The following is a 26,151-nucleotide window of genomic DNA, read 5'->3' as shown; positions in this document are numbered from 1 at the left end:
ATCACTGTAGGCTGGAACTTGATTCATGTGAACATCTTGTATACAAATATCTTCAAACAAACTTTTCCAAATTTCAATACACTCTACTTTTGAAGGGTTGTTGCACTGACAATTCCACAAGATTGTTTCTTTCAGACTTTCTCCTAATGCTGCACACGTGTAGCCTCCATCAAGGGTCTTGCATTGTTCTGATTCTCTCCCACAGGTTTTCTTAAAATTTTCATACAACAGAGTGCAATGTTCCGACTCCTGGCAGATATGTGCTGCTGTGACACAGTCAATCTTTTTTCTAACCATTAATGATGTGTTTTTCTGATGGAACCACTGTGTGATATTTGACTGTGAAGCCAAATGTAAAGACAGTGCTGATTCTTCTATAAAGTTAAAATTAAAAAAAAAGAGAGAGAGAGAGAGACCAAAACTTAAATAATTTAATCTTAATAACTGGCCTGGGTGGCTCCATTGGTTAGGCATCGGATTCAGATTTGATCTCATGGGGTTAATGAGATGGAGCCCTACCTTGGGCTCTAAGCTGACAGTGGGGAGCCTGCTTGGGACTCTCACTCTCCTGCTCTCTCTGCCCCTTCCCACTTGTCCATGTCCGAGTGCACACTCTCTCTCAAAATAAATAAAATAAATGAATAAATAAATATAGCATATAGACTTATCTTTTATAAATATTCTTGTATCTATTGTCTTTCACAAACCATTAAAATTTTCAAGAGAGCTATTACAAATGAACCCAAGTTTTTAAAAACTGAAATAAGGGGTGCCTGGGTGGCTCAGCTGGTTAAGCATCCAAATCTTAATTTTGGCTCAGGTCATGATCTCACGGTTCATGGGTTCCAGTGGTGCATTGGGCTCTGGGCTGAGAGTGCAGAGCCTGCTCTCTCTCTCTCCCTCTCTTTCTGCCCCCCCTGTTCACACTATCTCACTCTCAAAATAAATAAACTGAAAATTTTTTTTAAAATTTTGAATTAAAAACACTGATTATAGTTTATGTAACCACATAATGGTAATGCTCAATCTCTTTTAATGACATTTTGTCTTCATCATTTATTTTTTTTTTCATTACATTTTGTTTTTCCTTACATTACATGACGACTGGTAGAAATTGTGTGTAACTTAATACTTATAAGGCAACACATTATTTCCCTTGCATAAATTTTTATGGATTTCCATCTTCTCCTAGAAATACACTCAGTGTTTCTCTGTCTTTTAAAAATATTTTTATGTTTCCCTTAACAAGCCTTTTCAGCCCTTGGGGGTTATATCCCTCACTGAGAATACATGTTTTACTGGACAGTTCAAATGAAGTCATAATTATATGAAATTTACACAAAAAAGATAAGAAAAACAACTTCAATAGGAGACTTCAAGTCAGCTTAACATAGGCTTTCAGAAGTATACTATTTCTAAAAAGTCTTATCTTCCCCTAAGGCACTTCAAGTAGGTCTCCACAATAAAAAACAAAAAAATCCTTGACCCTACAATTCTTCCCAAAGTAACCTTTTTCCCTGTGGCATTTTGGTCTAAAACTAAAAGAATGTTAAATTTTGGTTCATTAAATTAATTTTCTTATACCTTATAAAAGGTATAAGACCTCACAGCCTTAGTTTCTACAAATGCATCATATTTATGCAAGATAAAGGTAATAGAATCAATTTCATGATATGAACACGTTTACTTAAAACCTGCTAGGGCATCCTTATAAGCACTATTTGGAGCCAGCCTCTGTACTGCATGTGTTTTAAAAAATACACTACTATGATAGAATCCTACAGAGGAAAAGGGAAGATGGCAGCATAGGAGGACGCTGGACTCACCACGCGTCCTGCTGATCACTTAGATTCCACCTACACCTGCCTAAATAACCCAGAAAACCGCCAGAGGATTAGCAGAACGGAATCTCCAGAGCCAAGCTCAGACAAGAGGCCCATGGAAGAGGGTAGGAAGGGCAGCGAGGCGGTGCGCGCTCCACGGACTGGCGGGAGGGAGCCAGGGTGGAAGCGTGGCTCGCTGGCCAAGCAGAGCCCCCAAGTCTGGCTGGAAAAAGCGGAGGGGCTGGATGGAGTGTGTTCTGACAGCAAGCGCGACTTAGTGTCTGGGAGGACATAAGTTAACAGCTCTGCTCGGAAAGCGGGAAGGCTGGAGGACAAAGGGAGGGAGAGTTGCTGAGCCCCCGGATGACAGAGCTCAGTTTGGCGGGGAACAAAGGCGCTCATCAGCACCATCTCCCTCACCCATCCCCCAGCCAAAATCCCAAAGGGAACCAGTTCCTGCCAGGGAACTTGCTCCCTCCTCCGCACAAACACCCAACTCTGTGCTTCTGCGGAGCCAAACCTCCGGCAGCAGATCTGACTCCCTCCCGCTGCCACAGGGCCCCTCCTGAAGTGGATCACCTAAGGAGAAGCGAGCTAAGCCTGCCCCGTGCACCTTGCCTACCCACCCCAGCTAAAACGCCAGATCCCCAGCACCACAAGCCTGGCAGTGTGCAAGTAGCCCAGACGGGCCACACCACCCCACAGTGAATCCCACCCCTAGGAGAGGGGAAGAGAAGGCACCCACCAGTCCGACTGTGGCCCCAGCGGTGGGCTGGGGGCAGACATCAGGTCTGACTGCGGCCCCGCCCACCAACTCCAGTTATACACCACAACACAGGGGAAGTGCCCTGCAGGTCCTCACCACTCCAGGGACTATCCAAAATGACCAAACGGAAGAATTCCCCTCAGAAGAATCTCCAGGAAATAACAACAGCTAATGAACTGATCAAAAAGGATTTAAATAATATAACAGAAAGTGAATTTAGAATAATAGTCATAAAATTAATCGCTGGGCTTGAAAACAGTATAGAGGACAGCAGAGAATCTCTTGCTACAGAGATCAAGGGACTAAGGAACAGTCACGAGGAGTTGAAAAACGCTTTAAACGAAATGCAAAACAAAATGGAAACCAGGACGGCTCGGATTGAAGAGGCAGAGGAGAGAATAGGTGAACTAGAAGATAAAGTTATGGAAAAAGAGGAAGCTGAGAAAAAGAGAGATAAAAAAATCCAGGAGTATGAGGGGAAAATTAGAGAACTAAGTGATACACTAAAAAGAAATAATATACGCATAATTGGTATCCCAGAGGAGGAAGAGAGAGGGAAAGGTGCTGAAGGGGTACTTGAAGAAATAATAGCTGAGAACTTCCCTGAACTGGGGAAGGAAAAAGACATTGAAATCCAAGAGGCACAGAGAACTCCCTTCAGACGTACCTTGAATCGATCTTCTGCACGACATATCATAGTGAAACTGGCAAAATACAAGGATAAAGAGAAAATTCTAAAAGCAGCAAGGGATAAACGTGCCCTCACATATAAAGGGAGACCTATAAGACTCGTGACTGATCTCTCTTTTGAAACTTGGCAGGCCAGAAAGGATTGGTACGAGATCTTCAGTGTGCTAAACAGAAAAAATATGCAGCCCAGAATCCTTTATCCAGCAAGTCTGTCATTTAGAATAGAAGGAGAGATAAAGGTCTTCCCAAACAAACAAAAACTGAAGGAATTTATCACCACTAAACCAGCCCTACAAGAGATCCTAAGGGGGATCCTGTGAAACAAAGTACCAGAGACATCACTACAAGCATAAAACATACAGACATCACAATGACTCTAAACCCGTATCTTTCTATAATAACACTGAATGTAAATGGATTAAATGCGCCAACCAAAAGACATAGGATATCAGAATGGATAAAAAAACAAGACCCATCTATTTGCTGTCTACAAGAGACTCATTTTAGATCTGAGGACACCTTTAGATTGAGAGTGAGGGGATGGAGAACTATTTATCATGCTACTGGAAGCCAAAAGAAAGCTGGAGTAGCCATACTTATATCAGACAAAGTAGACTTTAAATTAAAGGCTGTAACAAGAGATGAAGAAGGGCATTATATAATAATTACAGGGTCTATCCATCAGGAAGAGCTAACAATTATAAATGTCTATGTGCCAAATACCGGAGCCCCCAAATATATAAAACAACTACTCATAAACATAAGCAACCTTATTGATAAGAATGTGGTAATTGCAGGGGACTTTAACACTCCACTTACAGAAATGGATAGATCATCTAGACACATGGTCAATAAAGAAACAAGGGCCCTGAATGCTACATTGGATCAGATGGACTTGACAGATATATTTAGAACTCTGCATCCCAAAGCAACAGAATATACTTTCTTCTCGAGTGCACATGGAACATTCTTCAAGATAGATCATATGCTGGGTCACAAAACAGCCCTTCATAAGTTTACAAGAATTGAAATTATACCATGCATACTTTCAGACCACGATGCTATGAAGCTTGAAATCAACCACAGGAAAAAGTCTGGAAAACCTCCAAAAGCATGGAGGTTAAAGAACACCCTACTAACGAATGAGTGGGTCAACCAGGCAATTAGAGAAGAAATTAAAAAATATATGGAAACAAACAAAAATGAAAATACAACAATCCAGACGCTTTGGGATGCAGCAAAGGCAGTCCTGAGAGGAAAATACATCGCAATCCAGGCCTATCTCAAGAAACAAGAAAAATCCCAAATACAAAATCTAACAGCACACCTAAAGGAAATAGAAGCAGAACAGCAAAGGCAGCCTAAACCCAGCAGAAGAAGAGAAATAATAAAGATCAGAGCAGAAATAAACAATATAGAATCTAAAAAAACGGTAGAGCAGATCAACAAAACCAAGAGTTGTTTTTTTGAAAAAATAAACAAAATTGACAAACCTCTAGCCAGGCTTCTCAAAAAAAAAAGGGAGATGACCCAAATAGATAAAATCATGAATGAAAATGGAATGATTACAACCAATCCCTCAGAGATACAAACAATTATCAGGGAATACTATGAAAAATTATATGCCAACAAATTGGACAACCTGGAAGAAATGGACAAATTCCTAAATACCCACACTCTTCCAAAACTCAATCAGGAGGAAATAGAAAGCTTGACGGACCCATAACCACTGAAGAAATTGAATCGGTTATCAAAAATCTCCCAACAAATAAGAGTCCAGGACCAGATGGCTTCCCAGGGGAGTTCTACCAGACGTTTAAAGCAGAGATCATACCTATCCTTCTCAAGCTATTCCAAGAAATAGAAAGGGAAGGAAAACTTCCAGACTCATTCTATGAAGCCAGTATTACTTTGATTCCCAAACCAGACAGAGACCCAGTAAAAAAAAGAGGACTACAGGCCAATATCCCTGATGAATAGGGATGCAAAAATTCTCAATAAGATACTAGCAAATCGAATTCAACAGCATATAAAAAGAATTATTCACCATGATCAAGTGGGATTCATTCCTGGGATGCAGGGCTGGTTCAACATTCGCAAATCAATCAACGTGATACATCACATTAATAAAAGAAAAGAGAAGAACCATATGATCCTGTCAATCGATGCAGAAAAGGCCTTTGACAAAATCCAGCACCCTTTCTTAATAAAAACCCTTGAGAAAGTCTGGATAGAAGGAACATACTTAAACATCATAAAAGCCATTTATGAAAAGCCCACACTAACATCATCCTCAATGGGGAAAAACTGAGAGCTTTTTCCCTGAGATCAGGAAGACGACAGGGATGCCCACTCTCACCGCTGTTGTTTAACATAGTGTTGGAAGTTCTAGCATCAGCAATCAGACAACAAAAGGAAATCAAAGGCATCCAAATTGGCAAAGATGAAGTCAAGCTTTCGCTTTTCTGCAGATGACATGATATTATACATGGAAAATCCAATAGACTCCACCAAAAGTCTGCTAGAACTGATACATAAATTCAGCAAAGTTGCAGGATACAAGATCAATGTACAGAAATCAGTTGCATTCTTATACACTAACAATGAAGCAACAGAAAGACAAATAAAGAAACTGATCCCATTCACAATTGCACCAAGAAGCATAAAATACCTAGGAATAAATCTAACCAAAGATGTAAAAGATCTGTATGCTGAAAACTATAGAAAGCTTATGAAGGTAATTGAAGAAGATATAAAGAAATGGAAAGACATTCCCTGCTCATGGATTGGAAGAATAAATATTGTCAAAATGTCAATACTACCCAAAGCTATCTACACATTCAACGCAATCTCAATCAAAATTGCACCAGCATTCTTCTCGAAACTAGAACAAGCAATCCTGAAATTCATATGGAACCACATAAGGCCCCGAATAGCCAAAGTAATTTTGAAGAAGAAGACCAAAGCAGGAGGCATCACAATCCCAGACTTTAGCCTCTACTACAAAGCTGTCATCATCAAGACAGCATGGTATTGGCACAAAAACAGACACATAGACAAATGGAATAGAATAGAAACCCCAGAACTAGACTCACAAATGTATGCCCAACTCATCTTTGACAAAGCAGGAAAGAACATCCAATGGAAAAAAGACAGTCTCTTTAACAAATGGTGCTGGGAGAACTGGACAGCAACATGCAGAAGGTTGAAACTAGACCACTTTCTCACACCATTCACAAAAATAAATTCAAAATGGATAAAGGACCTGAATGTGAGACAGGAAACCATCAAAACCCTAGAGGAGAAAGCAGGAAAAGACCTCTCTGACCTCAGCCGTAGCAATCTCTTACTCTACACATCCCCAAAGGCCAGGGAATTAAAAGCAAAAATGAATTACTGGGACCTTATGAAGATAAAAAGCTTCTGCACACCAAAGGAAACAACCAACAAAACTAAAAGGCAACCAACGGAATGGGAAAAGATATTTGCAAATGACATATCGGACAAAGGGCTAGCATCCAAAATCTATAAAGAGCTCACCAAACTCCACACCCGAAAAACAAATAACCCAGTGAAGAAATGGGCAGAAAACATGAATAGACAGTTCTCTAAAGAAGACATCCGGATGGCCAATAGGCACATGAAAAGATGTTCAACGTCGCTCCTTATCAGGGAAATACAAATCAAAACCACACTCAGATATCACCTCACGCCAGTCAGAGTGGCCAAAATGAACAAATCAGGAGACTATAGATGCTGGAGAGGATGTGGAGAAATGGGAACCCTCTTGCACTGTTGGTGGGAATGCAAACTGGTGCAGCCACTCTGGAAAACAGTGTGGGGGTTCCTCAGAAAATTAAAAATAGACCTACCCTATGACCCAGCAATAGCACTGCTAGGAATTTACCCAAGGGATACAGGAGTACTGATGCATCGGGGCACTTGTACCCCAATGTTTATAGCAGCACTCTCAACAATAGCCAAATTATGGGAAGAGCCTAAATGTCCATCAACTGATGAATGGATAAAGAAATTGTGGTTTATATACACAATGGAATACTACGTGGCAATGAGAAAGAATGAAATATGGCCCTTTGTAGCAACGTGGATGGAACTGGAGAGTGTGATGCTAAGTGAAATGAGCCATACAGAGAAAGACAGATACCATATGGTTTCACTCTTATGTGGATCCTGAGAAACGTAACAGAAACCCATGGGGGAGGGGAAGGAAAAAAAAAAAAAAGAGGTTAGAGTGGGAGAGAGCCAAAGCATAAGAGACTGTTAAAAACTGAGAACAAACTGAGGGTTGATGGGGGGTGGGAGGGAGGGAAGGGTGGGTGATGGGTATTGAGGAGGGCACATTTTGGGATGAACACTGGGTGTTGTATGGAAACCAATTTGACAATAAACTTCATATATTGAAAAAAAAATAAATAAATAGAATCCTACAGTAAAAAAAAAAAAATACACTACTATAGCATTTTGCACATTTCGCAAATAACAGCTCACAATGGATTTTATAATTATATAAATCAGACTCCTTTACTAGAACAGAGGTCTTCTTTTCTATTACTTTTGGCTAGCATATGCTGGGTTGCATGAATAGGATGGATGTGAATTAATGCTGTTCTCATATAATTAGTTCTATTACATTGATAATTATATACCTTGAAGTAATCTGTAATCCTGTCTAAATGTCATCAGTCAACGTATCTAAATATCTATCTTTCTATCTATATATTTAATCAGCTGGACTAAATTAAATGACTTGGCTAAATGTCAATTTTGCTCTACTATATTTTCAGCTAATCAAGAGCAGAGACTGTTTCATTCATCTTTATATCCATTCTCCAGCATTTATATCTACACATGTTAACTGAACAATAAAAACTTTATGAATAGATCCATGATTTAGGTGCTCAAAAATATGTTTAAAAATTTTAAATCCTTATGATATTATTGGTTATTTGCTAAGTATCAGGTACTGTGCTGGGTGCTTTATCATAGTAAGTAAAAAAGAAAAAAGAAATGCCAAAGCTGATTTGTTCAAGAAGTTTACAGTATATTAAGGAAGAATAGAACAGTACACACTATATATGTTTGGGAATGTTTTGAGAATCCAAAGAGGGAAGATAGGGAAAGGAAGAAGGAGGTAGGGAGCGGGAGGGGGAGGAGGAGGGGGAGGAGGAGGGGGAGGAGGAGGGGGAGGAGGAGGGGGAGGAGGAGGGGGAGGAGGAGGGGGAGGAGGAGGAGGGGGAGGAGGAGGGGGAGGAGGAGGAGGGGGAGGAGGAGGGGGAGGAGGAGGAGGGGGAGGAGGAGGAGGGGGAGAGAGACAGAGACAGAGATCAGAGATCGTGTCTTGGAATGATGACCAAAAAGTTTGTGGAAGGTGTTATAGTTGAGATAGGATGGATATTAAGATTTCAGTTATTTCCTTCCCACACTAAGCTAAATTATAAGCAATAAACTAATGCTTCCTGTATACATAATAATTAGGTCATGTCCATCATGAAGTTTATTTGTGAGATCATTTAAGTCTTCTCTATAGGGTTTTTATATTCCTGGTTATCAAAATTATTGCATAGTAGTCTTTAGTAAGTGTCTATGGGGAAAAAAAGGGTTTAAATATGTGAATTGATTTCAATTTAACTGCTCTAAATTTATATGTACCTGTTGACTGGTCACTACATTTTGCCAGAACTTGGTATGATTAAAAGTGGCTAAAGAGATATAAATTAAGTTGTCTTACCATTGTGAAACAAAAGTCAATAAACATTTTTAGTATTCCAATATGCTTTTATTTCATCCCACTTCAATCTAAAACTAGTATAGACCTATTAATTAGCTAACTAATGTCATTTCAGTCTGTCCTAGTTGATGACTTCTCAGCATTTATAATTGCTGACTATTTTCCCTGTGTCTCTTTCATTGATTTCAACAACTCTTTCTCATGTTTCTTTTCCTATCTTTGAAATCTTCTTTTTGGTTACTTTAACTATATCATGAGTTTTATTCTCAAAATCTTTATAATATTCTCACCTTATAGTCTTTCCTGACCAATCCTATCTTCCTTCACGGTTTTATCTATTTCTTATAAACTTTTAACTCCAAAATCTGTATGTCTATTTTATATTACTCTCTTCAGTCCAAGATCCATGTTTCCAAATGCAAGCTAGACGATGTAGATTCCTTCATTTCTTTTTAAAAATTATTTGTATCATGCAAAACTTCAAACAAAATGCCAACATTCCTAATGTGAATGTTCCAAAGCATTCCACAGATGCAATGTCTCCAAAATATAATTCATCACTTCTACCCCTAATCCTGTACTTTATTCTTTCTTTCCTATCTCAGTGTATCTCAGTACCCTGTCCCAAGCCATGCTTTATACATTTCATTCTCCTCATATCCAACTGCCACCAATTCCTATTGATTGTGATTCATAAATATACCTTACTTATATCTTCTTCTCATAGTCCTCAGCACCAGTGTGTTAGTTTAAGCATACATTACCTCTCTCTCAAATTATTTGATATCCCTGGCCTGAATCTTTCCCACCCCTCCATCCTGTCTTTTGCATTCCTGACAGGGATACCCTTTGAAAAGCCGATTCTGCATTTCTCCGTTTAAAATGCATTAATAGCCCCTTGTAATAACAGTTTGAGGCCTAATCCCTTTAGAAAGATACATAAATTCAGCCTTCCTCCTTTTTATAACATCTGCTTTCTTCCCAGCATCATCTCCTAATACTCCTCCATTCTACAGTCCAGTTTAACAAAGGATTTGTTGCTCCTTGAATGTGCTCTGCCTGATTCTATTTTCTCTGTTTAGAACATCCATTTTGTCTCTTTAATTGACCCAATTCACCCTAAAAGCCCCAAGTCTGTCATTTCTTCTGTGAACCTTCTGAATCACCATTATTTTATCCTCTATACCTTCAAACACTGTGTGTGTGTGTGTGTGTGTGTGTGTGTGTCACCTAGCATGTATCACATTGTACAGGTGATAATTAGCACTTACCATTTTAATTAAGAATTGAACTAAAAGTAAATAACAAAGGTATCTGGGAAATCCTCAAATATTTGGAAGTTCAACAATGGTATTGTAAAATAAACCATGAATCAAAGAGAAAGTCACAAGGGAAATGAGAAACCATTTTGAATTGAATAAAAATGAAAACATAGCATACTAAAATTTGTGAATATAACTAAAACAGCACTTGGACATTTATATAATGAAATGCTTATAGGAAAAAGGAAAAAAAAATATCAAATCAGTGATATAAGCCTTTATCTTAAGAAACCAGAAAATGAAGAGCAACTTCAAGTCAAGTCAAACACAACAGCAACAAAAAATAATAAAGAGCAAAACTGAGAGACAGGGAGAGACAAAGAGAGGAAGACACAAATTACCACCATATGAATGAACGAAAGGACATTACTATAAGTCCTATAGATATTTAAAGGACAATTTGAGAATATTAGGAACAACTTAGCAGAGAGATACGGAAAAAAGGTAAAATGGAAACCCTAAAAATAAAAATTCAACATAAATCCAACAAACAGAAAAGTTCACTGAAAGACACAAACTACCAAACTCACCAAGAAATAAGTAAAACAGTTCTATGACAAACACGCTGAACATTTTTAAATCTTCCAATGAAGAATTGCCCAGATATCTTCACTAGTGTATTAAATTAATTAAATTGAATTAAATTAATTCCTTAAATTTAAGGAAGAAATACTAATACTTCTTTGTATACTCTTTTAGAATAAAAAAGAAGATGAAATACTTCCCAAATCATTTTAAAAAACAGCATTATCCAGGGGCACCTGGGTGGCTCAGTCAGTTTAGCGTCCGACTTTTAATTTCTGCTCAAGTCATGATCTCACAGTTCATGAGTTCGTCGTGAATTCAAGCCCCAAATCAGGCTATCTGCTGACAGCTTTGAGCCTGCTTTGGATTCACTGTCTACGTCTCTTTCTCTCTCTTCCCCTTCCCAGCTCACACACACTCTCTCTCTAAACATTTTTAAAAAAAAATTAAAATTAAAAACAGTATTATCTAGACAACAAAATCAGACAAATATGCTGTCAGGAAAACATTCCAATATCCCTCAGGAACATAGATTAAAAACCCTCAACAAAATAGTAGCAAATTCAATCCAGCAACATATAAAATGAATAAATACTTCATAACTGGATAGTATATATCCTCAGAATGAAGGGTTAGAACCAACACTAAGAATCAACAAATAATTCATCATATTAAAAAAAAACCTAAAAATATAAACCATGATCATTGCAAAAGAGGCAGAAAATCATTTGCAAATCTATTCATGATAAAATCTCTAAGCAAACTGGATATAGGAAGGAATTTTCTCTGCCTGATAAAGGGAGGAGGAACCTGCAAAGAACTTACTGCAAAATCTATTTTTTTTATTTAAAAAACATTTTTTTATGTTTATTTTATTTTTTAGAGTAAGAGAGGACAAGTTGGGGAGGGGCAGAGAGAGAGAGGGAGACACAGAATCCAAAGCAGGGTCCAGGCTCTGAGATGTCTGCACAGAGCCTGATAAGGGGCTGGAACCCACGAATTGTGAGATCATGACCTGAGTTGAAGTTGGTCACTTAACTGACTGAACCACCCAGGCACCCCTGCAAAAACCATTCTTAATGGTGCAAAACTAAATGCATTTCTCCCAAGACAGGTAAAAAGGCAAGGATGGCCACTCCCAGAAATCCTATTTAACATTATCCTGCAGGTCCTACTCAGAACAATAGAGCAAGGAAAAGAAATAAAGGCCTACAGATTGGAAAGAAAGAAATAAAACTCTCTATTTGCAGATATAAATATTTAAGTCTATGTAGACAATCCTATAGATTCTACAAAATAAAAGATACGAGAAGTAATAACTGAGCTGAGCAAGTTACAGGCTATAAGGTGTGTGTATACACACACACACACACACACGGTATATATAAGATATATGTATATATATGGTATATATATATAAGATATATGGTGTATATATATATATATACGATATATGTATATATATGGTATATATATATGATATATGTAAATATATGGTATATATAAGTTATATGTAAATATATGGTATATATAAGATATATGTATATATATGGTATTATATGCCTTATATATATACCATATATATATAATTTTGATATATTAGCCATAATTGATTAGAAATTAAGATATAAAAAAGTTACCATTTACAACAGCATCAAAAAAGTGAAGCATATTTATGTAAATCTTAACACAAAGTGTGTATGAAGTATACACTGAAAACTACAAAATATTGCTAAGAGGAAAGTATTGGCAAAAGTACAGAAATATAGGCAGCTGGAACAAGATAGAACAATCTAGAAATAGAGACACTAATATATAGCCCAAAGGATTTTGGAGAAAGGTGAAACTGTAGTCCCTTTATCAAATGTGGTAGAACAACTGGATATCCATAGAGAAAAAAAATAAATAAATGAATCTGACCCATGGTTTGCACCATAAACAAAAATTAACTTACAGTGTATCATAAGCCTGAATGCAAAACCTAAAGTACTTAATGTCTAGATCATATAAGAATATCTTTGTGATTTGGGGTCGGATAAAGATTTCTTAGATGCAACAGCAAAGGTATTATTTATAAAAGAAAAAAATGATAAGCTGGACATTGTTAAACTTTAAAAAACAACAAACTTCTGCTTTTTGAAATATACGCTTAAAGCAATAAAAGATATAGACAGGGAAATATCATTTACAGAGCACATATCCTGATAAGCCCTATTCAACACAGAGGAAAAACTCTTAAAACCCAATAAAAAAGGCAAAACTCAAATTAAAAAAGGGCAAAATTTTAAAGAGATGCTTTACCAAATAATGTATATAGAGGACACCTAAGCACATGAAAATATGTTACCTAAGCACATGAAAATATGTTCAACATTATTTAAGTGCAAATTAAAACCACAATGTGACACTACCACATATATATTGGAATGGCCTCAAAATAAAAGCAAATAACAAAATCAAGTGCTACTAAGGATGTGGAGCAAATGGAACTTTTATACATCGATGGTTAAATTAAACTTAGAATATTGTACGAAAGCTTATCATACAGTTGAACATAAACATTACCGTATAGCCGAACAAAAATATGTAGAAATAAAAACTTATGTTTGTAGGAGTCTTGTATGTGAATATTTATAGCAGGTTTATTTATAATCTCTAAAAATCTGGAAACAATGCAAACCACTTTCAGTGGTGAATGGATAACCAATACAATGGAATACTACTCAAAACAGAGAACGAACTTGTTCAAAAACTACTAGTGAACCTCAAGTCCATGATGTTAAATTAAAAAAAAATCAGGCAGGTTCAAGTTTCCCTAATTCCAAAAGGTTACATAATTCCATTTATGTGAAACTCTGGAAAAAGCAAAAACATGGAACAGAAAATTGGCCAGTTGCTCACCATGAGTGTTTTGAGAGGTGGGATAATGGGACCATTCATGATAAATGAGAGGTAAACCTATTTCTTATAAAATGGGAGAAGGCTGATTATGAAAGAAGAGGCAAGAACCCCATGATAACAGCTGCAATCCCAAGCTGTCCACTTTTCAGAGAGAGTATGCAAGAACATTGAGGATCCAGAAACTGATTGTTTTAGAACTATTTCATCCTCCATATCCCTTTGAAAATCTTTATGAACCCTCAAGGACACATGCAGACTACTTTGAGTACCACTACCTCAGTGTCAGCCCGGCACCTTGAGTAGCTCTAAATAAATGCATAAATGATTAAATGCTCCCATCCAGAGGCAAGTAGAATTCCAGATAAGTGGTTATATTTTGGACTTTCTCAGGAAACTGAGTTCTTTAACAACAGAAATGATACCTTATTTGTCTTCTATCATTTAGGTCTTGGGCAAAGCCATAGTGAGCCTCACAAAAATAAGAACTGAGAGAGTGAATATATAATGCTAATTAATTATGATTGGATGAAGCTTGAAATAGTGGTTAACAATTACAGAAATATGTTAGGCACTTACTGAGATCTAGGACTCACAGAACTTTATATTACACAAAAAAACTGTTCAAGTTACCAATAAGAGAGAGAGAGAGAGAGAGAATTAATCCAATTACATAGATGTGGTTAATTTTGAAACTGACTTTTCTTTTTTATGACTGTAATATTTCATATAACCACATATTATTACCTGATTCATTGATGCATTTTTTCCCAAGCAATTTGTTAATAGTGCAATGGAGGTTACCAGTGCAGAGACAATCTTCAAACTGGAAATTGTTTTCCACCAAGGACTGGATGCTCAGGTTACAGTTTGATGAATCCTTCATCTTGCAGGGGTTACCTGGGTTTTAACAAACATGTAATACTCCTGATATTAATCTAAGTATCACCCTACCCCAAATGCTTTTAACGTATTAACCTGAGTAATGCCTTATTATAATAAGATTTCCTGAGGATGCTGCAAGATGTCCACGTGACTTTTTAAGCACAAAATCCATTTTTACTATCTTTCCCTCAATGTTTACTTTCCAAAATTGATTAAAGCTTGCTGTATTTTAAAATGATTTTGTCCCCACTTAGAATATCAGTTTTTAGTCTTCTATAATAATCAAGGCTGTCCTTATAGGAGGTGACCAGAATGATCCATAATCTTCACTATTTTGTCAGTTTAGTTATTTTTATTAACTATTTGTCATAATCTTCTAGTGTATATGTCATTCTAAGATTATAATAAGAGACATGCAAGTGGCTCAAAATTCATCATGAGAAATGAAGTGGTCCTAACACTTTGTAAGCACTCAATAAATATTATTGAATAATGAGTCTTTCACAATTATCTATATTTCATTTTCTGCTTTAATTTACAAAGTCCTATTCATCCACCCAACAATTTTCTTTTATTCATTTTTTTGAATAAAATTACTTGAGTTCATTTATGTATTTGAGAATATTTCTATTTCAGCTTCATGAATGAGATAATTATGCAAATATTACTGCAATTCACTGAAAATGACTTGCTATTTGTATACTGAAGTATGTGTTATAATTCATGACACACTGAATGCAATATTTTAAATTGCTTTATAAAATGTAACAAGGAGTTTCATCATCAAAACAAATAACGGATTTTTTTGTCACTTGTCTTCTATTCTCATCTTAAAATTACTGTATTACTTAGAGCAAATTAGGCTTTTAAAATTCTTTTCCTGACTTGTAATAAGAATGTTGGGTTAGGCAGCTATAACTTACTTTGGACTATGGACTTACTCCCTTCAAGGGCAGGACGGAGAAGGAAATCATTCTCTTTTCCTCTACATCTTATATAATTCCTTGAGGTTGTGGGGATGGGGAGGACTTCCGATGATAGAGATTGTAAATGTTGGCCATCAGAACTATAGGCTGCTGCCTCTTAAACCCAACTTACTTCCTCTTATGTCTTTTGGGAAGTAGAGGATACACACACAGATAGGCAAGAGTCATGAGCAGTACAGACTTCACACTGCGCAAAATAGAGAAAGTACGTCATGGAAGAATCTATTGTTATTTTCCCTTTTCAGTTTTTCTTACTGAATATTCCAGAAAGTTTATGAGGTTTTTATAGTATTATAACATCCAATATACAAGATGATAAATTATATGAGAATACAATATTTTGAAACGTTTGTGATAATAGTACTAAGGTAATGTCTCACTATATAATCAGTTTATCTATTTTTAGTGAATGGAGTCCTACTATAACAGTCCATACAATATTTATTCAATGAATTGATATATTCCGTATGTTTTCTTTTTATTTTAAACAAGTAACAGTAACTCTAATCTTCATATTCTCTAACCCTCGGGACTCTGCTCAAATGTTTGGAATGTAGGACATGTTAAAAATAAAAATGTATTTTAAATTGTTCTCGACACAGATGGAATGGAAGATAGCATGTCTGTTGCAAGAATATAAAAATGTATATGATACACATACAAATAAATAACAATGCTCTTGATCATCACAATTTTTTTTTCCTATTTTATTACTGACATACTAATATGTAAGCAAAAACACATTTGAAAAATTTTTGCCATACTTCTGACAAGCATGCATATAATTATAACATTGTACATGGTGAGATAAGTAAAACAAACCCTGAAATCTTGCATAAACCTCCCCACAGGGCATTAAGGCTCTTGAGTTCTTGTTACTACATTCGCTAATAAGCAATTGAAGGTAAATCACTTGAATATTAAGTTTGAAAAAAGTGTTTGGAGCAAAGCTAACTTAGTTCCCAGGGCAGTGAAAGAAAATATCAAATCCTATTTTTACCTCAGTAAAAATAAATCATTTATGTGTATTTTAAATAATGTATTTTATTGAGGCACTTGGGTGGTTCAGTTGGTTAAGCGTCCAACTTCAGCTCTGGTCAAGATCTCATGGTTCATTGGTTTGAGTCCTGCATCAGGCTCTGTGCTGATAGTGCAGAGCCTGCTTGGAATTGTCACTCTCTCTCCCTCTCGTTCTGTGCCCTCCTCCCTCTCTCTCTCTTTTTCTCTCTCAAAAATAAATACATAAATAAACTTCAAAAATTAAATAATGTATTTTACCTGAAACATTACATGAATCTTCCATCTTTCTCCATGCAAGTTTACATCCATTTGTATCACTTAGGCATTGCTCTCTTAAATATGTGCAATCAATGGTTTGGGAAGTGGATTCATTTTCCAAGCATAGCACCATAGCTGAAATAACAATAAGAACAAAAACAACAAGAACGTGTTTGCAATATTACAGTATGACAGTTATTTACCTCAAAACTAAGTTACTGGTGATAAACAACAGTGTTATGGAAAATATAATCTGATAAGGTCATTACAAGATTAGAATGGATCTTAACCTCCCCCCTAACTACAGATCTGTATTTCTCCTTTATAACATTCTTAAATGAAGAGTCTAGATTTGTGCTCTTATTTGGTGCATATTTATTCCTCAATTTATATTTTTAAGACTCTTGCTCTATTGAAACTGCTCTCCTAACTGTCCTAATCATCTCCATGACATCAACCTTAATAGTTTTAACACTTTATCTTGCCTACTTTTATCATTGCACGTTTTGTTGCTATTTTGTTCTTAAAACTCTCTCTTCCTTTGGCAACCAGCTCTTCTAGTTCTCTTGATACTTATTCATTTGATATTTTCTGACCATAGTTAGGCCTCTTCCCAGGATCTTTGTCTTTTTCTGTTGAACTGTATTTTTAGCTTAATGTCTATCCTCAGATGTTTCCCATTCTCATTTTACACATTCTCTATGTACAATTCCATGTACTTTAATGGTTTTAACTAAAACCTCTAGATTGATGATTCTCTAAAGCATAATTCAATCCCATTATTTTTCAGTATTCCAGTTGTATTTGTTGTTATCTCAACCAAAGTGTTCCAGATACATTTTAAGACTACAGTGTATTTTTATCATCATCACTCCCTGGTGGACAGCCCTGCTTCATCAATTTCACTGTTCTCATGGGCACCCAACACTAGAAACCACTGATTGATCACAGACTCCTTTTTTATCCTCGACTTCACTCTTTTATATACATTTGTGCATAGTTCTTTGACTCTTATTTTTGAATATTTGACCAACCCATCAATTAGTCAATTTGCCTCCAGTTTCATTTAACTCACATAGGTTCTTTATACCCCCTAACCTGCCTACTGTACCATCCTGATCCTGCCATTTCTCTGCTTCGACCTTTGGATGGTTTCTCATAGGATAGTTCTTATATCCCTTATCGTATGCAATCTAGACATTTTTGAGCATGTATAGTTTCCCAGATGCTCCATGCTGTCTTGTACCTCTGAGTGTATACTGTACCCTCATTAGTAGGCACTCCTTTTTATCTCCTATAAACCTTTCTTTCTTTCTTTTCTTTCTTTCTTTCTTTCTTTCTTTCTTTCTTTCTTTCTTTCAGTCTGTCTTTCTGTCTTTCTTTCTGTCTTTGTCTTTTTTTTTTGTCCTCTAACACTCAACACAATAATTACCTATTTTATGGAATCCTTCCCTGAATTCAGCACCCTCTTCCTATATCCAAATTAATTTAACACCTCTTATTTGTTTCACTAGAATACTGGGATTTCCCCAAGCATAGCTTTACTGCTCTGTAATGAAAATGTGTGTTGATATGATTGTCTCCACCATGGGGTTCTAGGGTCCTACTGGGCAGACATTGGAGGTAATTCATAATTGTATCCTCATCATCAAACACAATGAGACATTATGTATGTATGTTGACTTACACTAACTTGAATAGTTATTTAAGAATGAATTATAGGGGCACCTGGGTGGCTCAGTCGCTTAAGCATCTGACTCTTGATCTTAGCTCTGGTCTTGATTTTGCAGTTCGTGAAATGAATCCCTGCATTGGACTCTGTGCTGACAGCATGGAACCTGCGTGGGATTCTCCCTCTCCCTCTCTCTCTGCTCCTCCCCCACTCATGCTGTCTCTCTCTCTCTGATAATAAACTTAAAAAAAAAGAAGTTATAAATAAGTAATACTATAATACTATAATAAAAATAATACCTTCCAGATATTTACAAGTTATGTTGGGTAGAGGAGAAGTTTCCAGTAAGTTTTCTAAAAATATCAAAAACATAGTGATGCTAATTTAGTATAATGTATAAATTATTTGAATTGATTCTGCAAGCATGCCAAGCAACACTTGCTGGATCAATCCATAGAAAAATATGGGAAGAACAATCGAGTTACAGAAACAATATATTAATTATAATCAGGAGATCTCAAAGTAGGTCTTAGAGTCAAATTAATTGAATTTTTAAAAAGATGATGCTAATTATGAATTGCCTGTGACAATGCAGAGTTATGGGCTTCAAGTAAAGCCTAAAATCTTTTCTTTATCTTACCTCTTTTCAAACCTCTTCTCCTAAGGAGAATCCAAGACAACTCATTGGATGGATCATATGTACTACTTGCTGGGTCACTGCATTTGGAGATTAGGCCCAAGGGTGTGGCTCAGTCACATTTTTCTTGTTGAGGGCTGGAGTGAAAATTGACATATCAGCCTTCTGTTTTGTCATGTGTTCATTGTTAAGCTCATTTAACCAATGAGAAAGAGAAAGAGAGCCCCTTTGGTTCTGGCCCAAAGTTTCTTGTTTGAATCCAGCTTGCCAAAGACCCTGAAATATTTTATGTCAGACTCTACTCAAAAGAAAGTGGAATTCTATGGGGTGACTCAGTGGCTCAGTTGATTGAGCAACTGATTTCAGCTCAGGTCGTGATCTGAGAGTTTGTGGGTTCGAGGTCTGCATTGAGCTCTGTGCTGATAGCTAAGAGCCTGGAACTTTCTTCAGATTCTGTGTCTCCCTCACTCACTGCCCCTCTTCTACTCATGTTCTCTCTCTCATTTTCTCTCTCTCTCTTTCTCTCAAAAATAAATAAACATAAAAAAAAGGAAAGTAAGAAACTGGAATTTTATTTGACATTGATCATTGAATCTTGTAAATAGCTCCTTCAGGAAACTTATAGATGATCTTATCCTGAATATATCATCAAAACCTTACCAGTACCTCTGTCTAATGATGGTTAATTAATTCTACATATTATGTTTCTCAAATCTGTTTCATTTTCTTCCATATTTAAAATTTTAAGTTCCACTTGATTGTTTACTTTATACGATTTTCCACACCCTCTAGTAGGATGAAATACTAAATCTACTAGGAAAACCATCTCAGTGATCTGGCCCACAAGAATGAAAATAACTTTAACTTGCCAAAATCTTAGTCATTCCTTACTATAATTTGTGGCCACGTATTTAATCCAGGAGTTTTCAAGGATTCTCTTGAAATACTCAATGAAAAACAAGTTCTGTTTTAAAGTAACAATATGAAAAATGTTGCACACAATATTACCCTCTTAAGTCTTATTATGATATGACATGTTCTATTTTAAAAATTCACCATGCCCCACGTTCCTCTGGTGATAGAACTTTCCCGCACCTTTAGACCTATTTAGATGATGTTAGACAAGTATTCTTAAGAATGAACTATGGGAAATACAGGTTAAGCCTATCAGTACAGCTTCGACCCTAACAATGTTAGAAATCATTCACTTCCTAGTCTCAAAATTAATTTAGAATGGAAACTTGAAAACAAGAGGCGATCCTTGCTTTTTCAACTGGAGCCATAATGAGGTTGTAACATGTTTCATGTGTTCTGTTATACTGCTGTCTTATCTACAAAATTAAAATTTCCCAGAGTTTTCTTTATAATCATGAATGGAAATAAGCAAATAGTGTTAAAATAAATCCAAGAGCAAAATTTTGAGATAGGAAATAACTATTACTAAAACTAAAGAAAAACTGAAAATACATAAAATATTCCATTATTTCTCCCCTTAATTTTTTTGATTCATGTTCAACATAATTTGGAATAACCTTCTTTGTTTTCTTGCCCACAATTATGTTTTTATTCATTAATATCTATTAGTGTAAACAAAAAAATACTGGCTCTGTTTTAATGAATGGAATAATATTCAGCTATAATCATAACTATTTCTTTTCCTGAATTCATTTTATAGATTCTACTAAATTCTGAAGAAAAATACAGTAGCTTGTCCGATGACACCTACAGCAAGTAGATCTTCATGGATTATACTTTAAGTATAAATGAATTCTTTTCCACCAGCATTTTATGATACCTTCACACTATCCAACACAAGTGGGATTATTACAAACCTTTCCTGTAGCTAACAGAAACTAACTAAAATGTGAAGCATTTGATGGGATGTTAAGTTGTTTTATTCTATGAAATGAATCCTTTTTAGTAAATATTAACACTTTAAAATTCGGGGAATTGAATGCTTTAAGTTAATCTCATTTAATTTAATTTCAAAGAAAAATAGATAAATTTGAAATTTGCCATCTTATAACTTGTAAATAGATACTGGAAGGTTTCATTTCTCAAAGGCTCTACTATCTATGTGAATTCCATAAATCCTAGGTAACTGGATTATCCCATATAATAAAATGCAAACAATCTGAGAGATGAATGCAATCCCTGCATTGTGCATTTTCTACAGAGTTATAAATGAGTGAGTGTACAATTTTGAGAAAGTAAGAAACCATGTTAAAGTATACACTGAAAATTGAGACTTCCTATTACAAGCCCTTTAGTTTAATCAACAGTTAAGTCAGATAAGATGGCATTCAGTTCATGAAGAAACAGTGCTATGGATCCAGGTAAACTAGAAGCATGATTCACTTACCAAGGAAAATGAAGACTATCATGCTGGACAACCTGGAGTTATTCACCTGCAAGAAAGGCAGACGTGTGAACTGCAACCACCTTCTTAACAGTAACTGTGCAGATAAGGCTTCAGCTTCTGCCCTTGCTTCCCGAAAGCATTACTGAGTCAAGTCAGCTTCCTTTGTCACCATTTCCTCCCCAATCTTTCCTGAGCTGTGAACTTTCCTAATTATGTCCAAATTCAATTATTTTCTTCTGAGCATACTAATCTCGGCTATTATGCTTCCAAGAAAAACCCACAAGCCAGATGCTAAGAAATGATACATGCTCAGCACATTCATGAGAAAGGTTTTTGGTTTTGTTTTTTTTTTTTTCCTTCCAGTAGAATAGTAAATTGTGTAAAAGCCTCTCAACTATAACCCCCAGGTTTCCTACACACTGGAGTATCCTCAGTTTCCACTTCATTAATTAACCTCATGACAGCAAGTTTAGGTCATCTGAGAATGTGGAAAAGGAGAAAGGTGATAAGCAGCCCAGGCAAATGTATAGGGAATTCAGGTTCCACTAGAATCAAACTGGTGTGCCTCATCTTCCCAAACAAGACATGTTCTCTACATGTGCCACATGCTCCAGTATGATTTAAGGTTGTAGTGTTTCAGCTGCTGTTCCCCAAAGTCACCCGACACAGTATCAGTGTAAGAAATGACTCCTTGCAGCGATGCAAAAATTCCCTGCTCCACTGGAAAGGTAAGCCACTTGTAGTCACTTGACAACTGTGTTTCTCCCAGCTTCAGTAAGAGGCATTGCTGTGGTCTGAATATTTATGTCTCCCTACAAATTTACACGTGGACATTCTAACCCTCAAAATGATAACATTTATAGGTAGAGTCTTGAGGAGGTGCTTAAGTTGTCAGGGTGGAACCATCGTGAATGAGGCTCCAGAGGGATCCCTTGCTCCTTCCACCAGGGAGGACACAGCAGGAAGTCACCAGCTATGAACTGGGAAGAGGGCCTTTGTGAGAATGTGACCACGCATTGGTGTTGGACTTCTAGTCTCCAGAACTGTGAAAAATAAATTTCTGTGGTTTATGAGTGACCAGACTGTTGTATTTCATTATAGCAGCCCAGATGGATTAGACTGATCCTGTATCTACAATGCGTTCTTGTTCACAAGAACCTAGAGCACATCATGTCCATTGGGGCATCCTGAGGCTTCCACTTTTAAAACATCTGAGATCTTTCTGTAATGGATGCTTGGACATATACAATGCTGTGTCAGCAAGAAATTAAGAAAATGCAGGTGTGAAGAAGCTACTATCTTGAGATGAGACAGAACCATTTTGTCCACAGAGGAAAAATTGTTGAGTCCAATTGTCCATGTTTATTTTACACTAGAGAGAATTTATAACATATTTTGGTTTCAGAATGCATAATGGAAAAAAAAAACAGATTTGGGAGTCCAACAAACTGAAATTATAACACTATTTTTCTCTATAAATGTAGGTAAATGAGATCTTATTGGAAGTTGTTTATATTTATTTACTCCTTGGTAAAATGTTCTGATTGTATCCATGGTTGCTGTATACATTAAGTACGTGTAGGGGGCTTATATCCCAAAGATCAAACAAGGCCAGTTATACTATCCTCGGTGACTTATCTAACAAAAGAATGATGTCATAAAATTATTCAATCATTTCCTTTTAAAGACACCAAGTTACTAAACTTTTATTATAAACTTTACAGAGATCATTGTTCTTTTTGATATAAGCCAACTAAAAATGGCTAAAGCTAGAGAGAGATTCAGTGATTCTGTTGGTTCACAAACTTCCCCTGGACAGGGATGGCAAGGAGAGCCCAAGAAAGAGGAGGGACACTACAGATTTGTAGGTGGCGGGTTTAATAAGCAAGGGAACTTACACATGAGGTTTGTCTCCAGCAGCCTCAAGATGAGTAGGCTCCCCATTGCCTGCCAGAATCTTACAAGTTTACATAAAGGCCTTACCTGGGTTCAGTCATGTCTACAGTCCGAAGATCTCAATAGCACAGTGCTCTCTGAGAGCTGTATCCTTGAAATGGCTCCCAGGGCAGGAGTGGTGGTTGTAACCCGCATTCCAAGGACGGGGAGGAGTGAGGAGCCTCCTACCGCCTAGTTCAGCTCTCAGGTCAAACGGAGGTCACGTCCTCTCAATGACCTCCTTAACAAGCTCCCAGTGTTGAAGAGCCCAGGTGTAGAATTGACTTCAGGCATGTTTTAACCTTGTTTGGGGGCCTGAGGGTTTCCTTTCCTATCTCTTATTTGTTATCTTCTGTGTCCACTCTATTCTCAGGCAGCTTCTTTCTACTAGGAGGGAAGAGGAGCTTCAAGAGCTTGGCTTCATCCTTCTGTCTTTGAAGCCAGAGCAGGAAGTGTACTCTTTCCATAGTAAAATTCCAGAGTTGTGTCACATCAGTTCATTGCGTCCCCGTGTCCATCAATGTCACCAAGTGGAACCGATCCCACTTGGTGCCCAGCATCGTGGATGTAGGTGGGACTGGCCTATTCTAACCACACAAACTCAGGAAAGGGATGCATCACCAAGGAAAGTCATGGTATTAGACAGCCCCGGGCAGGAACAGAAATCTCAGTAAAGCATCGAAATTCTGAATTAATGCAAAGTTATCACAAGAAAAATAAACGAACAGAACAAACAATAAGAATACCAAAGCACGGTTTCTTGTTCGAGGCTGATTTGGTTATGATTTTCCAGAATGCTGTGCTCCACATAAGTTGAATGTTAAGGCACATAGTGAATGACGCTAATCTTGGCCAAACAGGTACAGCTGCTGAGGTCTAGCGCTTCCAGGCGTGGAAAGCCTCTGTGCCAACATACCTGCTAATCCCATAATAATGAGCTGTGGCACTGTCTAAAGCAATGCTTTTTAGCATTTCTTTTGGTTATTGGTCCCCCTTCTCCATAGAACTCTCTCCTTAGAATACTTTTAAGGGCACAAATTTTGTTTTAAAGTAATTATAAAAGAAATCAATCATACTGAAATATAGTCACCAAAATATTTCTTAAAACAAATTTGTGAGAAAGTAATATATATATGCTTCTTTATTACCAGAGTACATACCAAAATCCAGAGAGGTCCAATAATGCTGTCATTTCAGTGTATTGATGACCACAAATGCTGATTTGAGGTATTTTCTACTAATGCAGTGTCATATTAAAACAATTTATAATTTTTGGGGCGCCTGGGTGGCGCAGTCGGTTGGGCATCCAACTTCAGCCAGGTCACGATCTCGCGGTCCGTGAGTTTGAGCCCCGCATCAGGCTCTGGGCTGATGGCTCAGAGCCTGGAGCCTGTTTCCGATTCTGTGTCTCCCTCTCTCTCTGCCCCTCCCCCGTTCATGCTCTGTCTCTCTCTGTCCCAAAAATGAATAAACGTTGAAAAAAAAAAAATTAAAAAAAAAAATTTATAATTTTCTACTGGTGATAAAGACAACACAGGACGTACTGAGTATGAATTAGAGGTTAGTAAAAATAGAATACAGCTTTGCCCTTGGCAAATTTATAGACACCCCAGATTACTAAACCTTAAATGTTAAAAACAAAACAACAACAACAAAAATCCTCAGTACTTTCAAATCCATTAATTGCTTGGAAACTGGCTATTGAATCAGAACATTTTGTAGGTGAGAGGAAATGATAAAATCATCACTTTCAGTAGATTACAATGATAATGGGTGTGAGATTTTAAAATGTGTCCTATGTTTTAAACTAAATGCTATCAATAAATGAAATAGACGAAAGTACAGGTGCTCTAGTTGAACTTCAGGTTGGAAGCCCCAAGCTCTGTTAATTGGCCTTTGCCATCACCATCCACAGCTGCCACTGAGACATCAAAAGATTCCAGAACTCCTATTCAAAATTCATCGATCTCATTTATTATTCATTTTTTTTCACATAAATAATCCATTCTTATAACAGTTAAATGAAATACTCTAGACCTTGCACGTTGTAACTGGACAAAAGATACAAGGATTTCTATTCAACATTTACTGAAAGCCTACTATATCCAAAGCGCTGTGCAAAACCAAAAATAAGGAATGGTTCCTAGTTTCACAGCTTAGCTAAAATACATATAAAAAAGAAAGAAAGAAAAATTGTTGAAAAAATAAAAACAATACATCAGTGAAACATCTATATATTACGTTTATTAGAAGACATTATTTTTGGAACTTTCTGTCTAATGGTATTTGACTTCCCCTCAAGCGGTCCTGCATTGTTTCTATATTTTTCCACTTAATATTTTGTAAGATGCTCATATCTGGAAGGGAGAAAACCTGATCAGCCTTAGATTTAGAGTCAACCTAAAATTCACAGCTCTGAAATCACATCACATCTGGTGAAATTCATCACATCTGGTGATGACTTCCTTGATTATAAAGCCTATAAATAAGGCTCTAAGACACTTGGTAATAAAGGAAGACAATAGACAGTACTTTGGGAGGTAATAAGAGATTCATATTGTCTTTTACTGGAGATCCTCACCAACAAGAAAAATTAAGTCAACATGATGGCGTACTTAATCAT

General features: G+C 36.6%; 1 protein-coding gene across 1 annotated transcript in view; it reads right to left on the bottom strand.

The window, feature by feature from the left end:
* The window catches only part of GFRAL (GDNF family receptor alpha like), a 66,263-nt gene extending 44,499 nt beyond the window's left edge, over nt 1–21,764 (bottom strand). The window contains exons 1-3 of the mRNA XM_078446433.2: nt 21,594–21,764; nt 16,923–17,057; nt 14,521–14,679 (exon numbers count right to left, since the gene is read on the bottom strand). Coding sequence (XP_078302559.2) covers nt 14,521–14,679; nt 16,923–17,057; nt 21,594–21,615 — 316 coding nt within the window. The 5' untranslated portion in view covers nt 21,616–21,764. The remainder of the gene's footprint in view (nt 1–14,520; nt 14,680–16,922; nt 17,058–21,593) is intronic.
* Nucleotides 21,765–26,151: the final 4,387 nt, after the last annotated feature.

Source organism: Panthera onca, chromosome B2, assembly GCF_046562875.1.
Source record: "Panthera onca isolate mPanOnc1 chromosome B2, mPanOnc1 haplotype 2, whole genome shotgun sequence".
In the NCBI taxonomy this organism is placed as follows: domain Eukaryota; kingdom Metazoa; phylum Chordata; class Mammalia; order Carnivora; family Felidae; genus Panthera; species Panthera onca.
The sequence above is the reverse complement of the archived record's forward strand: the minus strand, read 5'-3'. Positions and strand labels throughout refer to the sequence as shown.